The 23,492-nt window shown below is 38.3% G+C and overlaps 5 protein-coding genes across 11 annotated transcripts; 1 reads left to right on the forward strand and 4 right to left on the reverse strand.

The window, feature by feature from the left end:
- Window positions 1-372: 372 nt before the first annotated feature.
- On the reverse strand, window positions 373-3,118 carry LOC140781843 (protein OVEREXPRESSOR OF CATIONIC PEROXIDASE 3). Its single transcript, XM_073128104.1, has 4 exons — window positions 2,782-3,118; window positions 2,000-2,338; window positions 1,443-1,760; window positions 373-1,106 (listed from the first exon to the last, which is right to left on the reverse strand). Exons 1-4 carry the CDS (start codon window positions 3,001-3,003, stop codon window positions 957-959), a joined length of 1,029 nt encoding a protein of 342 aa, XP_072984205.1. The 5' UTR covers window positions 3,004-3,118; the 3' UTR covers window positions 373-956.
- A 594-nt stretch (window positions 3,119-3,712) lies between these two features.
- On the reverse strand, window positions 3,713-10,051 carry LOC140781844 (NADH-cytochrome b5 reductase-like protein). Its single transcript, XM_073128105.1, has 13 exons — window positions 9,719-10,051; window positions 9,295-9,337; window positions 8,788-8,863; window positions 8,521-8,580; window positions 8,053-8,103; window positions 7,365-7,419; window positions 7,074-7,144; window positions 6,927-6,978; window positions 5,679-5,756; window positions 5,073-5,162; window positions 4,866-4,979; window positions 4,220-4,285; window positions 3,713-3,921 (listed from the first exon to the last, which is right to left on the reverse strand). The coding sequence occupies exons 1-13, from the start codon at window positions 9,884-9,886 to the stop codon at window positions 3,865-3,867; spliced, it is 981 nt and encodes a 326-aa protein (XP_072984206.1). The 5' UTR covers window positions 9,887-10,051; the 3' UTR covers window positions 3,713-3,864.
- Window positions 10,052-11,952: 1,901 nt separating this feature from the next.
- On the reverse strand, window positions 11,953-17,013 carry LOC140781456 (RNA-binding protein involved in heterochromatin assembly dri1). 2 transcript variants are annotated; one of them, XM_073127420.1, is made up of 4 exons: window positions 16,874-17,013; window positions 12,789-13,182; window positions 12,394-12,464; window positions 11,953-12,313 (listed from the first exon to the last, which is right to left on the reverse strand). In XM_073127420.1, exons 1-4 carry the CDS (start codon window positions 16,953-16,955, stop codon window positions 12,300-12,302), a joined length of 561 nt encoding a protein of 186 aa, XP_072983521.1. In that variant the 5' UTR covers window positions 16,956-17,013; the 3' UTR covers window positions 11,953-12,299. The 2 variants fall into 2 exon arrangements, with proteins under 2 accessions (XP_072983521.1, XP_072983522.1); XM_073127421.1 differs by lacking the exon at window positions 16,874-17,013 and adding an exon at window positions 13,283-13,546.
- Window positions 13,159-20,437, reverse strand: LOC140781453 (uncharacterized). 4 transcript variants are annotated; one of them, XM_073127416.1, is made up of 2 exons: window positions 19,668-20,437; window positions 13,159-13,182 (listed from the first exon to the last, which is right to left on the reverse strand). In XM_073127416.1, the coding sequence occupies exon 1, from the start codon at window positions 20,325-20,327 to the stop codon at window positions 19,668-19,670; it is 660 nt and encodes a 219-aa protein (XP_072983517.1). In that variant the 5' UTR covers window positions 20,328-20,437; the 3' UTR covers window positions 13,159-13,182. The 4 variants fall into 4 exon arrangements, with proteins under 4 accessions (XP_072983517.1, XP_072983514.1, XP_072983515.1 ...); XM_073127413.1 differs by lacking the exon at window positions 13,159-13,182 and adding an exon at window positions 16,654-17,070; XM_073127414.1 differs by lacking the exon at window positions 13,159-13,182 and adding an exon at window positions 17,158-17,472.
- Window positions 20,438-20,594: 157 nt separating this feature from the next.
- LOC140781454 (monothiol glutaredoxin-S4, mitochondrial) lies at window positions 20,595-23,178 on the forward strand. Of its 3 annotated transcripts, none has more exons than XM_073127419.1 (7): window positions 20,595-20,763; window positions 20,985-21,112; window positions 21,667-21,876; window positions 22,001-22,100; window positions 22,245-22,311; window positions 22,488-22,566; window positions 22,651-23,178. In XM_073127419.1, the coding sequence occupies exons 2-7, from the start codon at window positions 21,044-21,046 to the stop codon at window positions 22,711-22,713; spliced, it is 588 nt and encodes a 195-aa protein (XP_072983520.1). In that variant the 5' UTR covers window positions 20,595-20,763; window positions 20,985-21,043; the 3' UTR covers window positions 22,714-23,178. The 3 variants fall into 3 exon arrangements, with proteins under 3 accessions (XP_072983520.1, XP_072983518.1, XP_072983519.1); XM_073127417.1 differs by having other exon boundaries at window positions 20,597-20,763; window positions 20,981-21,112; XM_073127418.1 differs by having other exon boundaries at window positions 20,632-20,763; window positions 20,952-21,112.
- Window positions 23,179-23,492: the final 314 nt, after the last annotated feature.

Raw genomic sequence — 23,492 nt, forward strand, 5'->3', positions numbered from 1 at the left:
GTAACAAGAGGTGGTCGCCGACATTATATAGTAAACTATACTCGATTTCTTTAACCAATCTTGTATTTTTCCTTTAATATAAGTGTGACTCCCTGGACTGTTACCTTGTCGCTATTCTCTGGTTAAGGTTACTTTACAAATAGACATTGATCCTAACGATTTATTGTATAAGAAAAGACCTTGCCTATTAACCTGCTTACATAATTTTACTTTCGTAATTAGAAAACGAGATATATATCAGCCAGAGAGCATCTGAGCATTCAATACAGGGGAGAACTGAAGTAACAAATGCATTGTATTAGCTGTAACACAAGTTTCATCCACACAGATTAATTCATAGGCACTAGTTATCAAAAAGAATCCCAACAATAGTGAGCATCAAAATACGTCCACATTTACAATCAACAAAACTATTACATACAAAGAATGTCTGTATCAGATGCCTTGCTCGACCATTTAGTCATTCGATATCATTACATAATCTGAATAAATCCTCCTCACTCTTGTTTCCCTTCAGACCAAATCTTCTTGCCTAGAGTGCTCCAAAGTCCTGTTATACAGATTCCGACACTGAACCAGATGAAGAGAGGCAAATCTTATGATCAACTACAAGTGGCCTCAAAATATTCAGGTTTAATTTTCTAATACAGCTTGCTACAAAATTCTAAGATAAATAGACGAGGAAAAGCTATAAACATGAATTCCACCTTAGCCTTTTACAAGTAGTAGTAGCAGCAAAAGGTTGTCAAGAAGCCGGTCTACATGAGCCAGGCCTCTAAAAAGTCTTAAGGTGACAAATCAGGAACTGCATCTGAAGTAGGCATATACCAACAGTTCTAGTTTTACAGCACAGTGCTTGCTTTGTAAATTTTGGAATTCCTTAGCACATTACTGTATCCTGTGAAACATATCTCCAAGTGGAAGATTACAACAGATTGGATCATCCAGAGCTCCAATTAACTTGTGGAGATTGTCTCAGGCGTAGATCGCCTAAAGGGAACACGGTGGTCTGGTACCCCGCCCTCGAGTCTCTTGTCCTCAAACCACTTCACCACCCTCTTCCGTGGAAGATTAGTCACTTGCACTATACTGCTAATCATTGCATTCTGCATGGAATGCAAAGTAGAATGTAATAAGAAGTCTACAATGGAACAAAACAGATGATACAACTCATAATATCCAACAAATCAACAAAACCGACAGATGCATATATCCACAAGTTCTTATACAAAAAGAAGCAATGTGCATATGATCCTTGAGTTACCGGAATGAAGAAACATATGATAATTATCTAAAACATTTTCACTGTGAAGGCTAACAGCTGAAATGCCTATGAACATTCCTAAATGCCGTTGCATGTGCAACTAATCACCAATTCTTACTCTTAGAAGTTAGAACTTGAGAGATATTTTTGATACACAGAAAAGGGAAACTTCACTCACTGTGGGACGTTTTGTTCGGGAGTAAACTCTCTCAAGTGTCTCGATATGCACTTTCTTCAATCTCTTTTGTGCAGACCATCTTGTTTGCCTGGCATGAACAGGAACTTTTACCTGTGTCTCCTTTTCTGTAACATCGGCCTCATCAGCACTAGTCGGAGATTCCAATGGCATGCTATCAGGTTCAGATTCTTCAGAAGGCATTTGTGCAACTTCATCCGGTAAAGAAGCAGACATTAGGAGAAGACTTGGAGGTGGATCGCGGAGCACTTCAAGGACCAGAGCCCTGTCCAGCCCGAGCTCTGCTGCAAGACTTTTTATCTGCCAAGCAGCACATCATGGAATAATCTCATAAAAAATAGATTGTCTCATTATGCTTCAAGGTTTAATTCACCAATTACTAGAAATAAAAAAAGGGAAAAGAAAAAGAGAGCACGTCCCCATTCAGTATTCTCAGGAGCCGTAAACGACCTTAAGGTGGAGAAAACTAGAATTTCAAAATACAAATAAGCCTCTAAAAGTATAACTTAAAGCAAGTCCAAGAAGATTTCAGAATTTACACTAGTTTTACGCTTGCCGATCTTCAATGCACGAGCCAATCTACGAACTTGCCAATTCTTTAGATTTGGTGATCTGATTTCCTCAGTTTCTTCATTAAGGTCCGAAGTGTCACTGTCCCCAGAGAGTGCATCCCCAGCAGATTCATCATAGTCCCCATCCCCAAGTGCTTCCATCAATTCCTGCTCGAGCATAGCCAGATCTTCTTCAGTTATCTCATCATCAGAACCGTCGTAGGGTGAGTTGTCATTTTTCAAATCTTCTTCAAGTTGGCTAAAAAGTGCTTCAAAAGCATCCTCATCTATATCATCATCCACCTCCTCATCATCTTGCACTGTTGTCTGATAGAACGAAAAAGGTGATGATCTTAGGTGAAAAAAAAAAAAATACATATCAAAGGGAAAAAATTCTTCACCAATCAAATTAAACAGAAATACTTAAAACTGGAAGATGAATTAAAATCAAACAGAGTTGAATAAATAAAAAAAGGAAAAGGAAAGTAACAATTTTGCGCCTCTTTAAGTAATTTTTAAATTTGCAGTTCCATCAATTGAAGACAGCAGTGAACTATAAAATATAGGGGCCATCTCAGTTCTATGCCCTACCCCAGTTTTATCTTAATGGACATTTGAAGATATCTTACTATGTCCACCCTATTCTTAAGATTCTAATTCACTAAATTAATGCAAGTGAGCTTCTTCAATTAATTTTGGTTTCCGGGAGCTAAATGCAAAAGATTTCACCACAGGAATCAAACCAAAGGAAGGAATTCTTTTATTTTCACCTTAAGCTTGGATGGAGACTCCTTTCTCGGTGCATTCGAGCTATTCTTCCTCCGACGGGAGAAGACGACGGCAGAGGAGCGAGGAGGACGAGACCGGAGCAACACCGCAGAGGTTCTCGAGGCGCCCACGAAGAGTTGAGCACTGAAGCCAATTCCGCGATGGGGAATCGAATGAGATGGGAAAACCCTAGAGAAAAGTGAGAGAGAAGTCGAAGCCGCCATGGCGAGTGAGGAGGAGAGGGGAATAATATCCTGAGGCGGTGAAATGCATGGGGATAGTTTCGAAGGAACTGATATTAGTGCATGCGGATCGGATTGGAACCCGACACCGACCCGTATTAACGGACCTTTTGGGCCGAGCTAGCCGGCCCACAAGGTAGTATGAATGAGAGTTCTTCGTACATAATTGCCACCAAAATTATCATAATTACCACCATATTTTTTAAAATAATATAATTGCAACTGAAATCTTTGTACTCTTAACTTAAAATTTAATTAATCATGATTAAAACCTAAATTATATTTACAAATATCTTATCCTTATATAAATTATTTGAAATAGTTCAAAAGACATCCAATACTTTACCCAATATCATACTATAAGATAAATTTTCTTCTTGTAAAATTATTTATATGTATTTGTTAACTTTAACAACAATCTATTATAAATACTCTATTAAAAACTAACTATAATGGCAACACTAAAATAGTCAAGAAAAAATTTAGTAGAGATTATAACATTAAAATAATTGCAATGGTAGTTAATTGTATTTTGAAGTTTTCTAATGGCAATTATGTAAAAAGAACTCTTTTCTTTTCTTTTACAATAGTGAAAATGGTGTGCAAGGTTATTTAGGGTGTAGGAATTTGACATGGTAAAAGTACAACGAAAGAATACAAATGCTGATAATTTCACCAGACTGAAACCAAGTTTCTGTTCAAAGATCATAAATTTCATTAGAATGCCACCATGTTCAACTTGCAGATAGAGACATGGGATGTAACAAAGATTTGGTTATTTGTATTGTTTCTCAAAATCTGTCACAAAATTAACGCCAAGCACATTATCTGCATGGCATCTTCTCAGAATTTGTAGACCATCTCTTCCGTATAACCGACTTCCTTGAGTAGCCCAGTCAGCTGTGAATCACCAAAGGTTAGGGAAAATAATATGTAGTGCTTCGAGTAGATAATTGTGAAGCTCATTGAAGGTATATAACTTCAGTGAATTTTTAAGATTAAGATGCATTGGTCAGTCCTCTCATCAGGTAAGGTTAGATATTACATTTCTAGTGAAGTTATTTGGTGTATTTCAAGCTTCAAACTGTTACAGATCTTTCCCCAATAACTTTTCTTTACTTCCTTTACTTATTCATGGATAATTTTTCCAATACAATGAAATAAAGAAAAGAAATTAAAAGCAATAAAATTTGGATACCTCGCCTTGCGATCTATTTGCCTTGTCTCCTGATACGTGCTTCATCATTCCTGGGGGACCACATACCTGAGAGGATATAGCCAAAGCAGGCCATCAATATTAGTTACCACTGATCAATAACTGACCTTGAATAAAAAGGAGATACTCTACTTTCTATGTTTCTCAAACTCACGAGCTTCAAAGTTGCAATCAAAGCTTCTGCAAGATTGCTATTGTTTACCAAAAGAAGTTGGATGAAGGTAGGTTGGTCAATTGAAATTACGGATATAGCTCAGTTATGTCTTCCCTCTGTCATTTTTCGGCTGACTAGCACATCTGATGTAAATGTTGCCAGCTTTAAAGTTTGTCTTTATATATATCACGTCATTTTTTCAAATGCTTGAAAACAGTAAAAAATAAAACAGCAACCAAGCAGTTTTTTTTCAATATAACTCATTTCATTACTCCATTTGCATCCTAATAAGGTTCTCTGTCACATCAACTGCTACTGTGTCCTTCATTACTACTGACCCCTATGACAATTTTGATCTCTCACTCCCTTTCAGAACATATTATACTTGAATGAATTCACTGCATCGCTTTAGACCAACATAATACATGCCTACATGAAGAGTTTCTACATGTAACTGAAGTTTGTAGAACTCACCAGTATGAGAGAATCTTCCGTAGGGCCTGGCAACCCTTTCAAGATTATGTCCTTTGATATATGTCCGACACCACCTCTCCAGTTCTTAGATGGCTTATCTACAGTATAGAACACCTGCAATTGTTTTAGCAGTAGAAGTCAGAAATTGCACATAATAATCATTCCAGGAAAAAAAGAACTTGTACTATAAGATGACATATTTACAACCTTAAAATTTGGATAGCTAGCTGAGAGTCTGTCCAGTTCTCCTTTTAGCAAGATATCATCTGGTGATACATTTGCATACAGCAAGGAAACCTAAATTAACATATCAAGGAGTCAATATGAGAAATTTATCAAAATAAAACACAAGATCCAGTTTTTTTTTTTCTTTCTCACCAACAAAGAATTGAATGTCTTAGCTTCCAGATGTTTAGTCTCTTTTTTTCCATTTAATTTGCAGTAAACTTACTAGAGGCATAAGAAGCTGTCAGGAAATTCTGACATGATGACAAAGTTCCTCTCTTGTCATATCTTTTCTCAATATAACATTTCAGAAAGTAGTTAAAAATCTTCTCAATCTCTTTTTCCTGGATAAAGCTAAATTAATACACTGAATGCACCTTCAACTACAACAGTAGTTGAAGGATAGTGCACCTGAGTTTTAGAATCACTATCACCAATGTTCAGAGATTTTCTCTGGTGAATTCAATTTTCTAGTTGCTCTACCTATTGTATATTTCATGTTAACCTTAAAAGAGTCGAAGGTGTTGAGCCACTAAATCACAAGTCGCCTAGAAACTCAATATTAAAGTATGAAAATGGATAGTGCACCTGAGTTTTGTCATCAGGATTCTTTAAAACAGCCTTGATAACCTGTAGCATTGGTGTGATACCTGTGCCCCCTGCAATCTAAAAGATGAAATAAGCATAATCAGTCAGATGACGGTGTTAAATTTATATTGTCTTTCCACATTATCATAATTCCTATATTTAGAATCACTACCACCTAACTGAACATTGAATGACAAGTATATGAGTATGAAAGATCAATGCGATATACAGACTGTGATCCTCTACATGTCAATGCTTCTTCCTTTTATTTGCATTTATGATTTATATGTCGAGTTTGCATAAAACTAAAATATACTTAAGGTTTCCTATTTATTTGTTGCTCATGCAATCCTGATATATATGCTGCAATATGTAGCCATGGCTGTTCTCCTAACAGGGCCTGTCAAGAGGAATTCCTGTGTTCTATCTCATAATCATCATCATTGGGCCAGATCCATAGCAGTAGAACCAATTAGATATGTTACTGTTGATCCATGAGAACTTTGTGTAGATATTGGCCTCCCTAGATCTTTCTAAGATCTTCCTTGGCATCACAACAAATTTCTGATTAGTATTGACTATAATGTAGTACTTGCTGTCAGTGAATATTGGTAGTCAAAATTTCCAATATTCCATAGGCTTGAAATTTAATTAAAACACCACAAAATCTTTTCACTACAGTAACATTTGATTGTGTTTCTACTACAAAATAAAGCTTTTTTAACTTTTTACTTCTAACATTGTGCAGAGAGTAATAACTTCACATCATAACAGTAAGCACAACAGTATTTGATCTTTTAATTTTTAATATTCAGACAGAGAAACAATTTCATAACTTCAAAGAAGAAGAAACAGATATAAAGTTAAACTGCCTGGAAGAGAGCATAGCAGCATTTCAAGTATTTAGATATATCACCTTATTGAGAAGAACATAATGACATATATAGTGGCTGATTAATTAAACCAGCACTGCACTTCAGAAAACTTGAGGGTGTGCTGGCACATTTTTAATACCATCTCTTTTTTTGTCTTTTTAGTTTAATATTGTGGAGTTTGAGGGAAAAACTCATTTGGCTCATTGGCTGCCTTTGTTATCGGGTGGTCCTTTCTAGAAACCCTTAACAATGGGGAGAGAGAATTTGCACAGAAAGGGGCACAAAACAGAGTAAAAAATGCATAGCACCAAAAGTGCTGAACACTTGCAAGTTAGTCCTCATAAAAGACTTCATAAACTTCATTCAGTCTTACCATGCCTATTTTCCTTTTCATATTTGAGCTATATTTGAGCTTCTCTATTGGCCTAGCAATACCAGAAAAAATAAAAAAGTGTTCAGTCATGGCAAACAGAAAAGGAAAAACATTTGGTGGTATCTCTATTTTAATATAATTATTTACCCTTTAACTTCAACAATATCGCCAGGCTTTAGAGTTGTAAAATGCTGGCTCATTTTTCCATCAGGATAAACCTGCACAGAGAAGCACAATAAGCAATAAAAAAAGTCCGATGTTTGTAAAAAAGAACAGAAACTATTAACCTGCTGAAAAATTATCAACTATTGAAGTTTATCTTTGTCGAATGTGCTGATTAGTTAGACAACTTCTGTACACACAATGAGGGAAGAAGAAAAGTCTTCATATAATTAGGTCGAAGTTGACTAGAGCAGCATAGAAGGATAGCATCATCACCTTAATCAGTAAGTCAAAGTAACCTTTTGAATCCGGATCAGATATTGGTGTGTACCTGTAAATTATCCCAATCAATGAGACTTTATAGATAAAACAGTATAGCACATTTAGGGTAAGAGATTTTGTACTTCAGAGAATCTTAATCATATTACACTTTCTTGAATAAATCAATGTTCAAAGAGCAACATGCAGCTATATCATGTGAGGATGGGAGCAAAAAAAGAAAAGAAAAAGGAGCATCTCACCACATTAGCCACTTTGCCTAACAAGAGACTATCCAGAACAGTCTCAGCATATCACCATCAAGAAGACTTATTACTTCTTACTAAGTCACCTATTGTGCATTTTATCTATATTGTTAGCGTCTGGACAAAAAAATTCACCATTTATGTGGTGGTTGCAAATTTCCATTATGTACTTTCTATGTATATTTCCAAATATTTTTCTGCCATCATGATGTTTCATATTGTAGAAACTTATTCTTAACAGAAATTATTCATTTCCACTGTTTTAGTGTTAGCCCATTGATCCAAAAGAAAAGATAGACAGGCCAGTCCCATTTAATTACAAGAAGACTTGAATATATGACAATGATTATGCCAAAGATAATCATATTCACCTAATATACACTATTAAAAGGTAGCTGGTCCTGAACCATGCTAATTGTAAATGTAAAATAAGGACTTACGGCCGAATGACATATTTTCTTCTTCCTTCTGATTCCTCTCCAATTGGAGCCCTGCAATGTTATAGATACTTTAAGATAGTTAAGAAATACAGCACAAAAGAACTGGAAATAGAAACAGAGCAAATTGATGACAAATAAATTTCCATAACATCATATTTAAATAATCAAACACCAGGAGTGAAAAAATAGGATACCCAAATGCTATTCCAAGGGAACTTATCCAAGACCTGGATAGCAATCACATTACCTCCCTTACATGTCAGGGCAATGAACTAAAATATTTCATTGGATAGTAAATATTCATCAACCATCAGAAGGTGAAGACCATGAGTGAATTATGACCGCCAGATGACTCTAGTAGATACATGAAGCATTGTCATGGCAAGTAATGAATGCCAAATACAATCTTCTTCTTAGAAAGAGAGAGATGAAAGAGATATAGAAGGTGATTCATGGAAAGGAGGATACCTTGTAAGGATGCAAGAAGCAACATCAAGCCCCAACTTGACAGCAGGATCAAAAGAAAACCTGCCAGATATATAATAACTCCATAAGTGTTCAATAATACAAACTTCAATGGTGATGATATAAACATGTTGATGTAAAAAATGTGTAGTGAAAATATTTAAGGCTGCACATTTGTACAACACTATTATTATGAACATAACAAAACCTCATCCTCCAAAGGTATCCAACAATGTAAAAACAGAGGGTAGTAAGCACAAACTAAGGTACCTGAATAACTGAGTGTTATGACTGACCCTAGCAGTTTCTTGAAGCTTGAACTGTAACCACTTTTCAGGATCAAGTGCTGGAAAATTAACAGACAAACATCAGCTGTATACTGAAGCACAGAGCAGGAAAAAATGTATTAGAGAAGGGTCAAGAACATCCCACTGCCTGCTGTATCTGAAAGTGGTTTTGGAGGGTCAGGGAAATCAATGCAGGACAAGAGAGTTTAAGAACAATTGGGAATATCAATTTGATGGATAGCAGATATTGATAGAGCTTGTAACATTTGAAAGTGATAGCATCAGAAACTTAATGTAAAAACTAGAAGCAACATTCACTGACAACTGTATATAAATATGAGAATAAATTGACACGCATTTTTAATTGACGACATCAAAAGATATCATTTTTCCATTTTATATACCAGAAACTCTCCAGAGTTCTGCATCACATGAAGTGAACTAGAGATGTTAAATCACATTAACTTGTTCCAGTAGAATAACAACTCACCTACTTTACCAGCAGCTTGTTCACCTTTTTCGTCAAGATGTGCCTGGATATAATATATAACAGCAATTAAGTTCATGTTCAATTAGTTAACCATAGGAAGAAAATTTTATTGTCTATTAGCACCCAACAAAGGAATAAGCACTGCCACACTAGCTACGCAAAAATCATGTTATCATCAAATAAAGAAGACACATGCAAAAGTATAAAGTTAATTCAGATGTCGGAAATAGCTATCCCCTTTACTCATCGAGAAAAGAAATATGAACTAATATAGCATCAGAATATCGCAATCACTAGCTAAAACTGAGTCTAAATTTTGACATTTCCCATCAAAATAATCAAGAGTAAGCAAAACCAACGTTGACCCAGATCACGTAGCACGACTTCCTTCACAACACAATGCGGTTAGTGCCACCAAAATTACCATGGTGGGAGAAGAGAAGCCGTAGAAGTAGAAGGCGACTCCACCGGAGATTGCAGCCGCGGCTCCAAATGGAATCCGACGGCCCTGATTCCATTTCGTCTGCTCCCCGAATCCATGGGCGATTCCGACGGTGGCAGCCCTCGAGATCCTTCTCAAGAGCAGAGACATTTCTACGGATCGAAGACGAAGAACACAGAGGTAGGCGAAGGCAAGGGCTCCCCGATGGTTGGAGAAGACCAGAAGAGTAAGTCTGGATACTACCACTCCCTATTATTAGAATGAAACACCAAATGATAATTCTCCAATCTAATCCCCCGACAAAGCATGTCAAGCAAGGACGGAACCGGAAAGGGTGGGTAAGAATAGAAAAGCTAATGGGTTCCGGATACGTTTATCGACTGCGTGCCTGTTTTACTACGGGTTCGGATCTTATCCCAATAAGTAGAAGAGTCCGAAACCGTCCTTTACCTCAGTATAAAATTACTTTTTTTTTATCTCTCTGTACTTATTTTCTTTTAACATTTAAGCTCCTATGTTTGGGACTAAAGCAAAACTAATGATGCTGTTAACATAATATTTACAATTTATTAAAATATTCTAATTTTTTATTAGATAATAATCTATTAGAGGAGAAGGCTTGTTATTTACACCTGACTTGATTTTGAAAATCTAATACGTTAACGCCGTTAATTCGGACAGAAACTTTATTAGTTTCCATCATAATTATAGGAGATTAATTGATAAAATAAATTTATACCAAATTACTGGGGTAAAATGCGTGTAACTCCATCACTATTTTTGGAGAAATAGTGGAAACATATGCTGTATGACGCCCCAGTTTAATTTCATAAATTCATAACATCGCATGATAAAATTGAATGCCTTAAACTGCTGGAATGCCTATCAATTGATAATGTTTAGCTTTAGAAATTCTGTGCAAAGAATTATAAAATTAATACTAATCTGAAGTTGACATTATTGCTGCTAACAGTCCTCCTCAAAATTGAGAAGGCTGACTATTTAGCACAACGATCGGATTCTACTATCTAGCAACAGGTAATTAGGCAAAAGAAAAACGAGTATTCCAGCGAGAAGAAGTGGTGGCACCTGTGTGTGCTCATGAATTTGACCCACTAAGGTATGTTATCTTGGAAAAAATTGTCATAGTTGTCCAATCAATTAATTAAAAGGAGTAAACTTTTTGGCTTACATGAACTTGCTTTAACTAGGATTTAGAACCCACTTAACTTTTATATATATATATATATATATATATATATATATATATCCAGCACTGCAACTATTTGAAAGTAGCTTGCTATATGTAGTATTCCTTCCTTGGAGTATGGAAAAGACCATGTAACAATCTTTGCCCATTTTGAGGAGAATCAAACCTTTGTTAAAACATTCTCACCTAAAAACTACAAGTTGCAAACTTGAATTGTATTCTCTTTGTTCACAAAGCAAGGCACCTGGCATCTGCATATTTCGTACTTTCAATCATCTAAACCCAATCATACATCTCGATTAGTGGATTGCATCCTCTCGCTCTTAGTAATAAGCATAGTTCTCATAACCATAGTCTTATTCATGGAATTGGCCCCCGAAGGGCTAGTCTGGGCTTTAAATCTTCATGGTCTCAGAAGCAGGAAGACAATGGCATGTAAGTGCTCTTTGATTGTACAAGATAATGATAAAAAAGCAAAGGAGCTAAAGCAAAGATGAAGTAACATAAAGGGGGCTTAAAAGGATGCAAGAATCTCTCTTACGAATCAAAATTAATAATGGAGGTTGGAGGGCAACTTTGATGAATGAGTCACAGATTATTGACCAAAATTAATTAACTCAGTTACCCAGATAGCACATGGAAGAGCTCAATCTAGGAAGCCTTTGCAAAGTAGTTCAAAAAGGTCAGAGCATCCAATGCAGCCAGTAGTAATTCCTTTTCTTTTATTAGTGCATTTTATTTCACGGGGAAGGACCACTTTACTCTGAAGTGAGTCAAATATTTGTTGAACAACTTTTGAGTCCATGAACTATATATATATAAACTCTCAATCATGGCCCTTTGTAGCAGCTTTTGTTTAAGTTTCTTTCTCAAGTGCGATAGAAATCTGAAGTAGCTTTTATAGGAGAATACCAACTACCAAGACATTCCTTAGACCACTTTGAGTTTATAAACTGTCATCAAGAATTAGAACATATCACATCAAAGGAATAAGCATAAAGACATGTGCTATAATATATATCTATATATATCGTCATAGATCTCCATTCATAAGATAGGAGAGGGACTACTCACCAGCTTAGGTACTGCGAGCTGAGAGGCCCTTCTCGTAGACATACAAAGACACATAACGTTGAAGTGCCACAAAGGCTACATAGTTATAACACTCAAAAGAGAAGCTAGAGTTGGTGGGAAGGGGGGATACATTTAACTTCAAAAGCAAGAAAGAGAAGAAAAGAAAGAAACAAAGATGGGGAGGAAGGAGGAGGCAAAACTAGTGATAGATTGAGATTACTAGTATATCATATGATCTCATTAGTTTCTCTTGGTCGTCTCATTTATGTTTGGTCCCTTTTAGACTTCACCGCCTGCCGTGCAAAGAGTAGCAAATTAGGACGTCACAACAGCGAAAGAATTAATGGATCTATTGATTCATATGATTAGTTACCAGATTCCCGTGGTGCATTGCACCTGAAGCATTCCACCCTACTCGCAAAGTTGTGCTCGTTGCATCCTGACCTGGAAGTTAAGATATATATCGCGTATAAGATCTTAGTGAAGTTTATTAATTACTAAAACAACACATTCATGTATGTATAAGAGCAGTTGCATGCCACGTGTTGCACAATATATAAGAAGACAACTACAAATGTTTAGCAATGGGAATCCACCGTCTGATCACCATGCTACGTATCTGCACTAAAACGTAAGCATATATAGGTAGCATGCATCTGGACAAGAAGCCATGCAACAACCAAATTTCCTTTGGTCAACTTTAATTATCTGCTAGAATGCACCCAAGAGACAAAATAATTAGGTTGCACTAGTAGCAGTACTACACACCTGGTGCAAATCCAGTCACCAGACTTCCACCCGGCGCGGCCGCCGCCGCCGCCAAAACCGACAGCCCGAGAGCGTGGCACATCGCCCTCGAACGCCCCTCCGCCGCTGGCCGAGTCATCCTTGAAGGCGCCGCACTTGAAGCAGCTCGAGCGGCTGGCGAAGTTGTGGTAGCCGCACGAGCAGTACCAATCTCCGGGGCGGACGTCGGAGCCGCCGCTGAATCCGAACGACGACCCTCCGCTTCGGCCAGCGCCGAAGCTGGCGTACTCTGAGCGATCACCGCCGCTCGGCCGCGGGTCACCGCAGCGCTGGCACGAGTCGCGGCGGCTGAAGTTGAGGTGCTGGCATGACCTGCAGTTCCAGTCTCCCGGTTTCCTATTCATCTTCTGAAGCCCTGCCACATTAATTCACAACAAGAGCAACATGTCATGCGTTGTGGACGAACACTTGTTATGTAAAATAAGATCAAATGGAAGAGAGATGGAAGACTATACTAGAAGGGCAGATGATGGGTTGGTTTGGTGTTATCGTTGTGAGGTTTGGGGGGGTCTTTTTATACTCGAGTGTGCCTCAATAATTGAGAATCAAAATTGTATGTGGAGGCTCAAGGGATGTGATCTTTTTTCCACTTTTTTCATTGCCACTACTTGAAGATGGCTTACGGTAGTAACTTCTTTTAAGACATGGATAGTAGAGATGTGGTGGTGCATGTGTGTGCATTATTATGTAGAGAGAGAGAGAGAGAGAGAGAGAGGTACTAATTCTAACATTCCAGTTCCAATATTATCATCTCAACTTTACATGATACTCAACATTGATATATTCGTTGAAGGACATGATATCTAATAAACTATGTTAATAATGCACGTAAGTGGTTAAGGGTGGGTCTTGAAAGTGCAACGGCACACACGTGTGAGTACTAATATAGCCCGTTAGGAGAATAAACTTAGCTTAACTGCAAAGAAGATATAATATTTGGACCACCTAAATTAACATGCATCTAGGCTTACTTGGGGGTCATTTACTTCGCCAAATCTGAGTTTAGTGCCCTCCACAAAGTGAATATGTCTTTCTAGTTGATACTAATGCTAAGAAAGTGTTTATATAATTGGGTTAAACTAATACTACTTCCTAGGAATAGATTCCCCTGTGGGCAAATCATACTCTGGTCCATTATTCGTGAACAACTTCCCTTCCCTTTATAACAATAATTCAAAAGGTCATAGATTCACAACTAGAAGCTTTCCTTAGCACATCACATCAAGCGAGAATAGTCATCCCCTGTTTGATAGAAATTAGTGGATAATATGTCAATAATACAACTAGTCGTTCATCTTTAAAATTAACGGGTCCATAACATCCACTCCGTGTGGGGCATCGACCTAGGGTTAGATAAGAAGGAACATGGAACAAAAGTGCTAATTATGGGAAGACCGAGTGAATTTGACAGGAAGGATACACCTCTTGCTCTCAAACTTTAACTGCTGCTGCTCCTTAACGGCTACTAATTAGGAAATCAACTATAGATTAATTCTTAAAGTGTATCATTGGCAGGAAAATTATTATTTTTGGCTACAAAATGTCAGAGCTCGGTTTATGTTTCTTAGATAACTCGTTGACTCAAAAACTTTAATTATTAGTTAATTGATTAATAATATATTTCATGTCTACCTCCTATGATCACATGCGACCCTAATAAGGCACGCAGACAAGTAATAAATAATATGGCCTATCCATGGAAAGGAGTTTAAAGCTAGATATATATGAATAGATTGATTGTGAGCTGTTTTCTGGTTAAGCTTTATCTTTTCCCACCCTAGTTGAGAGAGATTGAAGGAATTTTTGAAGAGAGAGAAAGCATTCCTTCAAGTAGTTTTCAAGCACCAGGTGAAATTATTCGAAAGAAAGTGAATGAGGGGGAGCTGGTGAGTTCCGATAAAGAAACACAAAACAGAACAAGGAGTCATCGAGGACAGTTTTTGACCATCTTTTCCTTTGCCCTTAGATCCTTCTCCTTTCTCCTATCCTATAGTTTGCTATTTTTCTATCATATGTTTGTTTGAGTGGCTTTGCTTTTGCTTTTGCTTGTTTACTTTCCCTCCCTCATGGTATTAGTGATGAGAGGTTTCAAAGACTTAGGATGGTACAGCCTTCCACTCTCTCGGAAAGGAAAGGAAAGCTAAGAAAAGAAAAGGTGAACACTTTAATTACTGTCTACCCTAATTTGATTACTCTGCAAATAGACATATGCACATCAATACACATGCAAGAATGATAAGAAACACCTACTAATCCTTGAAACATATTGGTGCGGCCGTCCGTTGCTGGTATTGTACATAGTGGTTTTGTTAAGGGTTTCGAGCGGTGGATTACAGTCACGTGGCATGCAAAGACATTGGTCGATGGACAACTCACGAGTGGCATTAACAATACAATGATGGCTTCTCTCTCTCTTTCTGTGACCCCATCTTTTTTGTGCTATGAGCTCATGAGCTATGAGCATCACCTCTCTTATGCACACTTTCCCAAATAACCTAGCTCGAAGACCACGTACAATGACGAACGTACTTTGCTAGAAGTTGAGATAGCAAGCACCATACCGCTTGCTTGAACTTTTTGGTTTACTGCAATGCTTAGGAACACCCTTGCAGGATGTGGTCTTCATACCCACCGTCAACGTTCGTATCGCCCAAATGCAATATTTACTTCAAATTGGCGAGTGGTCAGATCCTATTGCCCCATTTTCCCCCATTTTAGATACCACTGATTTGATTCCTGCACTACACTAGGAATGATGCTGTGTGCATATAATGGGCTTGATATGGCCCGCATAAATTTGATTCATTACATCATTTTTATTGGGAGGGTAACACTAGTCATCCAATTTATTTATACAAAAGGACTAACCCTTTATCAAAATAATAGAAAAACTTTTTATCACTATTTGTTTACCCGGCGTAGGGGTGCAAACGAGCCGAATTTGAGAGCTGAGTCTAACTCAGCTTGGCTCGGTAGCATTTTTTTTTCCCTCAACTCAAGCTCAAAATAAGCGGGATAAGGCTAGCTTGACTCCCTCAAGCTTTAGCTTGATAAGATTCAAGGGTTGATGGTGATGCCTAGAGAGCCTCCTTAAAGTAAATGGCGGGGCGGAGCAAGGTCCACCAATACCATCAATTTCGCTGCCTTGAAGTGTTAGTCCACGAATGCCTGCTGTTGGCGGTGAGCCAACAAGGTCTCATCCGAAGACTTTGATTGGATATGGAGGAAGGAGTTGGGGAAATTTGGAGGGATTTTGGAAATGGGTTCAATGGCCGCTGCAGACGAGAGGTGTGGACTAGGTTAGGGAGGGAAGAGGTTTGGCAAATAGTGGGGCTTCTAGGCGTGCAGTTAATTGGTGTGGGGAAATAAGAAAGAAAGGGTGGGACTTGATTCAGAGGCAATCGCTGGTTCAAGAAGAGGGGCTTCTCCATGACTGGTTCTTGGTAGTAAACACGAGTTGTTTTGTTGGATCCTTAACGGAGGAACCTGAGGAAGCCAATGGAGGACTCATCATGACAATGAAGAAGTTGCTCCCAAATCACCGTCGGCTACGTCACCTATAGTGGAGACGCGGCTGATGGAGAGTCATAGGTGGATTTACCCAGATATCGCGAGAAAGAGTTAGAAGAAAGTAAGTGAAATTTGGGCGAGATCAGTTTTAGCGCAGCGAGGTTTAGAGTTTTTTTGGAGAGTAAATATATACTTCTTATTATTCATTGGATCTAATTCCAACGGTTCTTACCATTGACTTTAATACCCTACAAGGTTACGATGGCTCCAAAAGTCAATAGAATTTTGTAAAAACCAGATATTTGCTGTCAGTAGATAATAAAAACTTAAACTTTCTTTTTTATTTTCCATGGAAGAGAAAAGGAAAAAAGAATAACAGTATCATATATAATTATTCAATAGGCTATAACATAGAACATGAGATCATAATTCCTAAAGAGAGAGAAAGTGGAAACCAAATAATAAATAATAAACATTTCGATCAATAAATAAATAATAAACATTAATAATCTTCTGAAATAGGGATTGAAGCATACCTGCTCTCCTCCGATCTATTCCCTTGCCATTTGCCAAATTTTTCCCCAACGAGAGGGGCCGAAGGAATATATAAGGCAACATCTCATCCTGATCATTTTCCAATCAACAGAGAGAAAATTGGCAACTCGAAAGCTCGCACGAGGTTGGCACATTTAGGCACCACCAAGTTATCCACGTGGTAAATGACGATTCCAACCTAGTATTAAGTCGTGGATTCATAGTTGGACTAATGGGTTTCATGCTCGCTATGCCAAAATAAGCTGAGAATATGATAGAAATGAGATTGCAACATATATTTTTTTGACATGATATTGCCACCTGTTTTCGAAGTCTTGACAGAGAAATATAACAGATATCACATGAGAATAGAAAAATTAATCCATCACACTGTTGCTGTGATTCTTGCCTAGATGTTTGATAATCACATCTATTAAAGCACCCAAAAAGAAAATTTAATGGATTGAGATTGGCTTCTAATAGATGACAAAGAACTTAATAGTCACAGATGCTTAACTGGAACTGGATGCAACGGAAGTTGCTGATGCTGATACAATTATGGCCACTCAAGACAAGAATGCCATCTACTACGGTCATCTATCTGAGAATCATACAAATAATTCTCCAAATCATAATAATGCTATAATATAGAAATCTAATAGGAACAATATCATGCACCAACACAGGAACATCCAGCTCGATACTTTCGGTTAACAACTTCCCCATACCAGGCAACAACAATCAGCTAGCATAATTACTTCCTAGGCAAATTAACTCTGCTAGCATGATGAGAATTCTACACTCCAAATCATATGGTTCCAGATCAATCTCCTTATTTTACATCCAAAATGATGAAGTTGTGGCCATTAGAATAGAGAAAAATGTCTGATGATAAGACAAACAAATTGCACTTCGACTATTTTATGTAATAGGGTAGACTTGCCAAACTAACCAACGAATTTGATATGCATACTGATGTAACAAGTCATATATCTCATCATGTCGATTCGGGTGAACAATAGTGTGCCTAATCCAATCGAACTGAAGGAATTCTTGCATCCTAACCATGATAACAAGCAAAATTTGGAAGGCTCAAAGATAAAAAGCAAGAACACAATGAAAAGAATGTTATTACTATTGAGATATTAATGATAAGATACGGAAAGCTTGCAGTGACTCTTATAACAAATTATACACAACAAGCATAATGTCATAATACTAAGTTACTAGGAACTAATTTCATATTCGACGAACATAAGAAAGATTATCAAAATAACTAATCTTTAGCACTTTCTGAATTGCAAAAGAAAAAAAGATGGAAAATCTATCGGATAAGAAAGATGACACAAAACAGAAATAAGAGAACAAACCAACCGGCTGTCTGATATTAAGGGTTTTCAATGAGAATAGCCTTGACACTTCAACAGTATCTTAGATACTATTGTCAACTGGGTGAAGTAGATTAAAAAACTACCCCTGATCGAAATGGAACATATAGGATGGAAAGAGCTAAGCAATTTACTCTTTCTGCCCACAACTTCCTTCAGAATGGAACCTAATATACATATTATTAGCTATTGTTGCTATATTGTCTCAAAAGGTCCATGTTGTGCCAACCATCATGTGCTAACCAGATATAGCTAACAAGAGTCATCTCAACCTTTTCAATACCAAAGGCATCAACCGATGCAGACTAGCAGATGCTTTCTAAAGGGCTTTGTGGAGAATTATGTGACAATATGTTTTTCCACAAACGATAAAAGGAGGAGCATCAAGAAAACAAAATATTGCTAAATTACTTCGTGTGTCAAATGCTATCTGATAAAGTACATTAAATTTGCAAAGTGAAAGGGGCAATAACAGTAAGGTTGTGGGTGTGTTTGCATAATTCCCTGAAAGAACCCACCATTATACTCAACTACCACAGTACCACCATTGTCAACAACTGTGCAGATGTCTAAGGTTGTATTATTTATACTTGGAGAAAATTCGAGGTCTTATATTACGTCTGTACTTCTAAACACCTTCGAATATATTCTCGAAATTCTCTGCTCTCAAGTGAAGAACTAAATTCCAAGTTTCATCCTGCACGTAATCTCCCTTAGGTTTCAACTTTCCACTGCATTATCCAACTTATTAAGATTTGCAGCTGACACACAAATTAAGATGAGCCATTGAAGTGATCAAAAGGGATCTGTACAGCCTATAACTTGAACAGAATAATATAAAATTCAGTGACAGTAAAACAATAAGTTGGAACCTCCACCAGAACATAATAGAAAAGAAACAAAGAACAGCCCACAAGGAACTCAGGAGACAGAAGCAGCCTAAAATTCAGTTGCATAATGTGAAAATAAAATACTTGCTCAAACATAAATTGTGAAACCCTAGTTTATCTGCATATCTAGATTTTTGCATTCAATGAATCATGCTAGAATTCATTGTCAAGACTGATCTTTTCCTTGCCCCATGTTCTCTCCAAGAGTCATTTCTCACAGGAATTGGAGCTTCTTCAATTTCCCCCTTTCCCAATCACTCCCCAAGAGTGCTCCCCTCGGATACACGGGCGCTGTCTTGAGGTTTATTTGGTTGTTAACAAAATAGTCAGCCTAAACTTAAAGTCATTTCCTTATCAAAGGGGAGCAATTGGCATACGAAATGCTTCGAGAAATCTTCTACGCAGCATAAATCACCAAAGCAAAAGAACTAGCTCTTTTTTGAGTTAATACAGGAATTGGTAACAATCTTAAATGCAAATCCTAACAAAATCGTACGAAGAAGAGAGGAAGCTCTTACTCAGTTGCTCAATACTCCATCTTTCGACTTGCTCAACCTCTTGAGCGCCTCTTTTGCTGAGTTCAGCGAATCGTCAATCCGGAGCGCCGCCTCGAACGCGCTCCTCGCCTCCACCTCCAAGCCCTTCTGCTCATAACACTCCCCAAGAAGTGCAAATGCCTTGGCGTTATCCTCACTGAGCCTAACCGCCTCGACGAGATCTGCTAAGGCATGGTCGAACCGCCGCCGGCGATTAATCGCGAGATGGATCTCGGCGCGCTTGAACAGCGCGTCTCCCTTCTCGCGATCAGCAAGCGATTTCACGGCGGGAGGCGACAGCGCGGCGTCGAGGGAGCGGAGGGCGGGGAGGCGGTGGCCCTGGAGGTCGAGGGCGAGGGCTTTGAGGATGTGAGGGGCAGCATCGCGGGGGTCGAGGGAGATGGCGAGGTCCGCCTCAGAGATCGCGGAGCGGAGGAGGGACGACGAGGAGGAGGAGGATCGGGCGCGCGAAAGGAGTTGGGCGCCTTGGAGGAAGTGGCGGCGGGATTGGGCGGAGGATTGGGAGCGGCGGCGGAGGCCGGAAAGGGCGCGGCGGGGAAGACGGGAGAGGGCGAGGAAGAGGGAGACGGCGAAGATGAGTAAGAGGGCGTGTAAGGCGGCTTCCGGCCAGCTCGCGGCCATGGTTGGTCTAGTGAAGAGGCGGTGGATCGCGAGCGCCGGCGGAAGTAATGTTTACTGCACGCGCTTTTTTTTTCTTTTTCTTTTTCTCCAAGTTGATCTTCTGTGAAATTTTTTGGATATATATTTCAATATTTGTATCACTTAACCGGTTAAACCCATAATTAATTCCAACAAGCGTATTATCTCGATAATTATCCATGTGGTTAAAACTCGCATATCGGAGTCGGATCTGCCATTTAATTATCCGACCCACCGGCCACCGCCTCTGCGAGGCGAACTCCTCCTCCTCCTTCCAGCCTGACATACCCTCGTGCCCGTGGTTGCGTCACACTGAGCCATCTGTCCTCTTTCATAGCCGCACACGAAAACCTTCTCCTTTTCGCGACTGCGGACAACGATCGTATTCCTCTCTTCCTCTGTCTCGATCTCGACTCCCGTAAGTTAATCTATCCCTAGATCACGATATCTCGATTCCTGCGCGGGAATCGCTTCTTCTTCTTCTTTGCGGAAATACTACAGGCACCTTAGAAGCAGATGTGCTGCAGCCTTCTTTTATCTCTCCTTGTTTTCCCTACAGTAGTAGTTTCTTAAATCTATTAGGTTACTTTGTTTTGCAATTGCTAGGGTTATAGATGAATTTTGGCTTGTTCCAGATAGATATCTGACTCTTCCGTAATCAACTCGAGATTGAAGTTGAAATTACCTATCTCGCAACTATGGCCAGATTATTATCCAATGCTTTTTTCAAGAACCTCGTCAGATCGTCTCACTCTTCCAAACAAATGGTAAGACATATTACCTCTAACTATATCACCGTTTACGTTTGTTTGGGCATTTTTCATTAGTTACCTTTGAACCATTCTCTGAAATAATTCCATCATCTGAGTGTCATATGCTACATCTAATGTTGTTGGAAAATTCATCGGTACAGCCAGTACTTGCTAATTATATTTCGGGCCATCGAATGTGGTTGTGGTGCATGTATTGGTAACCTTCCCTAGCAGATGGAAGCTGATCCATCTGCGGTCTCATTTTCATAATATGCTCCTGTTGTTTGAGCTTAATTAGCATTAATTTACTTAGTGAGAAGAGGAAATAGGTCTGATCACTAAAGAATTGGTTCATAATCCTCACTTGAACGATTCACTCTTAGGCATACCTTTGGTTATCAGGGTATTGATTTTGCCACTGTTTCATTAAATGTAAAACTGATCTGTACAATACAAGCCAACATGGTAAATTTATCCGAACTTCCATAATATTGTGTCCTTATAATCTATTCTGCCACATTGTACTTTCTATTGCTACCTGTGTTTGATAATGATCTTTATGCCTTTAGGTGATATCAACATCAGCCTTTCAACAATACTTGCAATATTCCACTAGCCCAAGTGGAGGTTCTGGTACACAAGGGGATTTCCATACGAACAACAGTCCTGCAAGTTCCAGCTCATATCCAACTACAATATCTGCTGATTCTGATACTCATGAGGATTTCCAGCCCACAACGAAAAGTGCTGGCATCATTTGGCAGGACATTGTTGATCAGGTGCTTATTTTCATAGGTAGTAATGTGGTTTTTTGCAAATTATATAACAATTGAATAAGGTCAATAGATAACACCTCAGTGTTCTGATTATTCGATACCTAATGTGTAGTTCGTATTTTTTTAGGACGTGAAGGAAAACCCAGTATTAATTTATATGAAAGGTCTTCCAGATACTCCTAGGTGTGGATTTAGTGCATTAGCAGTCAAAGTTCTGCAGCAATATAGTAAGTTCATATGATCGAGATATTTCTGGTTCTTATAGATGTAGTAAACATCATTCTATGATGAAGTTGCAACTTGGCAGACAGTGAATTTGTCAACAATATATTGAGTATTCATGTGTTATGCTTCTATGATTTCTACTGCAGAGGCACCAATCAGTGCGAGAGATATTCTGGGAGATCCTGAGCTGAAAGAGAGTGTAAAAGCTTATAGGTAAGTAACTTTCTCCACTGTGAGTCTATTTAAAGCGTGAGCGCATGCGTGTGTGTGTGTGTGTGTTTCTTTGGGAGACTTATTTTCATAAATTTTGAGAGAACTAGACTCAGATATTATGTCTTCTGGGACTGGCTTCTTTGCTTAAGTGGCTTCTTCTTTTTCCATTTTTATAGCAACTGGCCAACATTTCCACAAATATTTATCAAGGGGGAGTTTGTCGGTGGATCAGATATTGTTCTTACTATGCACCAGGTAAATGAGTTCATTCTTATGAATGATGGAATCAGCAACCCTCATATATTTAACATTAATTAACATCTCATCTTTTTTCTACAGAAGGGTGAACTTAAGGAGTTGCTTGCAGACATAACACGTGACAGCAAGCATGATAGTGCGTGAAAAAAAAAATGCAGTTGATGATCATGGAATATACTGTTATGTTTACTGTTATGCTTATTTTTATTCTTCCCTCTGCGAAATGTTGTATGTCTGCATACAACCAGTTGGACATGTTTTTAGCTAAGTAGATCATTAGTACCTGTGATATTTGATTGCTCCATTTGCCCTCCACCATCTGACTACCAAGCAGAAGCCCTTTTGGCGATACAAGCTGTTGCTTTCGTGGCCACTCAAGTTGCAATTATGGAAGAAAAATGTTTGAAGCATCAACGAATAGCTAAATGAGCGTTGTCTTTGAGGTGAATAAAATGAATACCAGCAGCTGATGCTTCTGTGTCTGAAATTTGTTCCTATAACTGATGTGTTTTTTTGACAAATCCTGAGCTTTGAGTTCAAGAATCACAACAATTTGATATTCTCTTTTTCGTACTTGTTTATTGATCAAAGAATTTTACTGAACTAGAATCTGGCTGTTAAATCTCTTTGTTTTTATGATTGTGTGGTTTGGTACTTGAATGAAGTGTTGCAAGTTTTTCTGCTGCAGATATCGCTGACATCATGCGTGCATTTGCAAGTTGTGAATACATGGCTGCTTGATCTCTGTTTCTTGCTACGGTCCTTGATGCTTATGTTTCGCTATAATCCTGTCTACAGGTTCATTCAGCTGGTACAGATACACATCCAATCACTGGTTACGTATATGTGATGCATAGGAGGTGGCTTTTGAATTGAGAATACTTTTTTTTAAAATTAGTTTAGTGAATATTAAGTCTTGTTTG

Source organism: Typha latifolia, chromosome 2 (genome assembly GCF_019914945.1).
Source record: "Typha latifolia isolate L0001 chromosome 2, TyphaL0001v2, whole genome shotgun sequence".
Taxonomy (NCBI): domain Eukaryota; kingdom Viridiplantae; phylum Streptophyta; class Magnoliopsida; order Poales; family Typhaceae; genus Typha; species Typha latifolia.

Excerpts from the sequence above, each read along its gene's own strand:
- LOC140781843 (XM_073128104.1), bottom strand. The coding sequence starts at position 3,003 with ATGGCGGCTTCGACTTCTCTCTCACTTTTCTCTAGGGTTTTCCCATCT. Across the intron at positions 2,339-2,781 it reads AGTCTCCATCCAAGCTTAAG|ACAACAGTGCAAGATGATGA; the intron begins GTGAAAATAAAA and ends TCGTTCTATCAG. Across the intron at positions 1,761-1,999 it reads TCGGCAAGCGTAAAACTAGT|ATAAAAAGTCTTGCAGCAGA; the intron begins GTAAATTCTGAA and ends GCTGCTTGGCAG.
- LOC140781844 (XM_073128105.1), bottom strand. The coding sequence starts at position 9,886 with ATGTCTCTGCTCTTGAGAAGGATCTCGAGGGCTGCCACCGTCGGAATC. Across the intron at positions 7,145-7,364 it reads ACTTTGACTTACTGATTAAG|GTTTATCCTGATGGAAAAAT; the intron begins GTGATGATGCTA and ends TTCTCTGTGCAG. Across the intron at positions 3,922-4,219 it reads CAAATAGATCGCAAGGCGAG|CTGACTGGGCTACTCAAGGA; the intron begins GTATCCAAATTT and ends GGTGATTCACAG.
- LOC140781456 (XM_073127420.1), bottom strand. The coding sequence starts at position 16,955 with ATGTTGCCTTATATATTCCTTCGGCCCCTCTCGTTGGGGAAAAATTTG. Across the intron at positions 13,183-16,873 it reads AATAGATCGGAGGAGAGCAG|GGCTTCAGAAGATGAATAGG; the intron begins GTATGCTTCAAT and ends TTAATGTGGCAG. Across the intron at positions 12,465-12,788 it reads GGTGACTGGATTTGCACCAG|GTCAGGATGCAACGAGCACA; the intron begins GTGTGTAGTACT and ends CTTAACTTCCAG.
- LOC140781453 (XM_073127416.1), bottom strand. The coding sequence starts at position 20,327 with ATGGCCGCGAGCTGGCCGGAAGCCGCCTTACACGCCCTCTTACTCATC.
- LOC140781454 (XM_073127419.1), top strand. The coding sequence starts at position 21,044 with ATGGCCAGATTATTATCCAATGCTTTTTTCAAGAACCTCGTCAGATCG. Across the intron at positions 21,113-21,666 it reads CTCACTCTTCCAAACAAATG|GTGATATCAACATCAGCCTT; the intron begins GTAAGACATATT and ends TTATGCCTTTAG. Across the intron at positions 22,312-22,487 it reads GAGAGTGTAAAAGCTTATAG|CAACTGGCCAACATTTCCAC; the intron begins GTAAGTAACTTT and ends CCATTTTTATAG.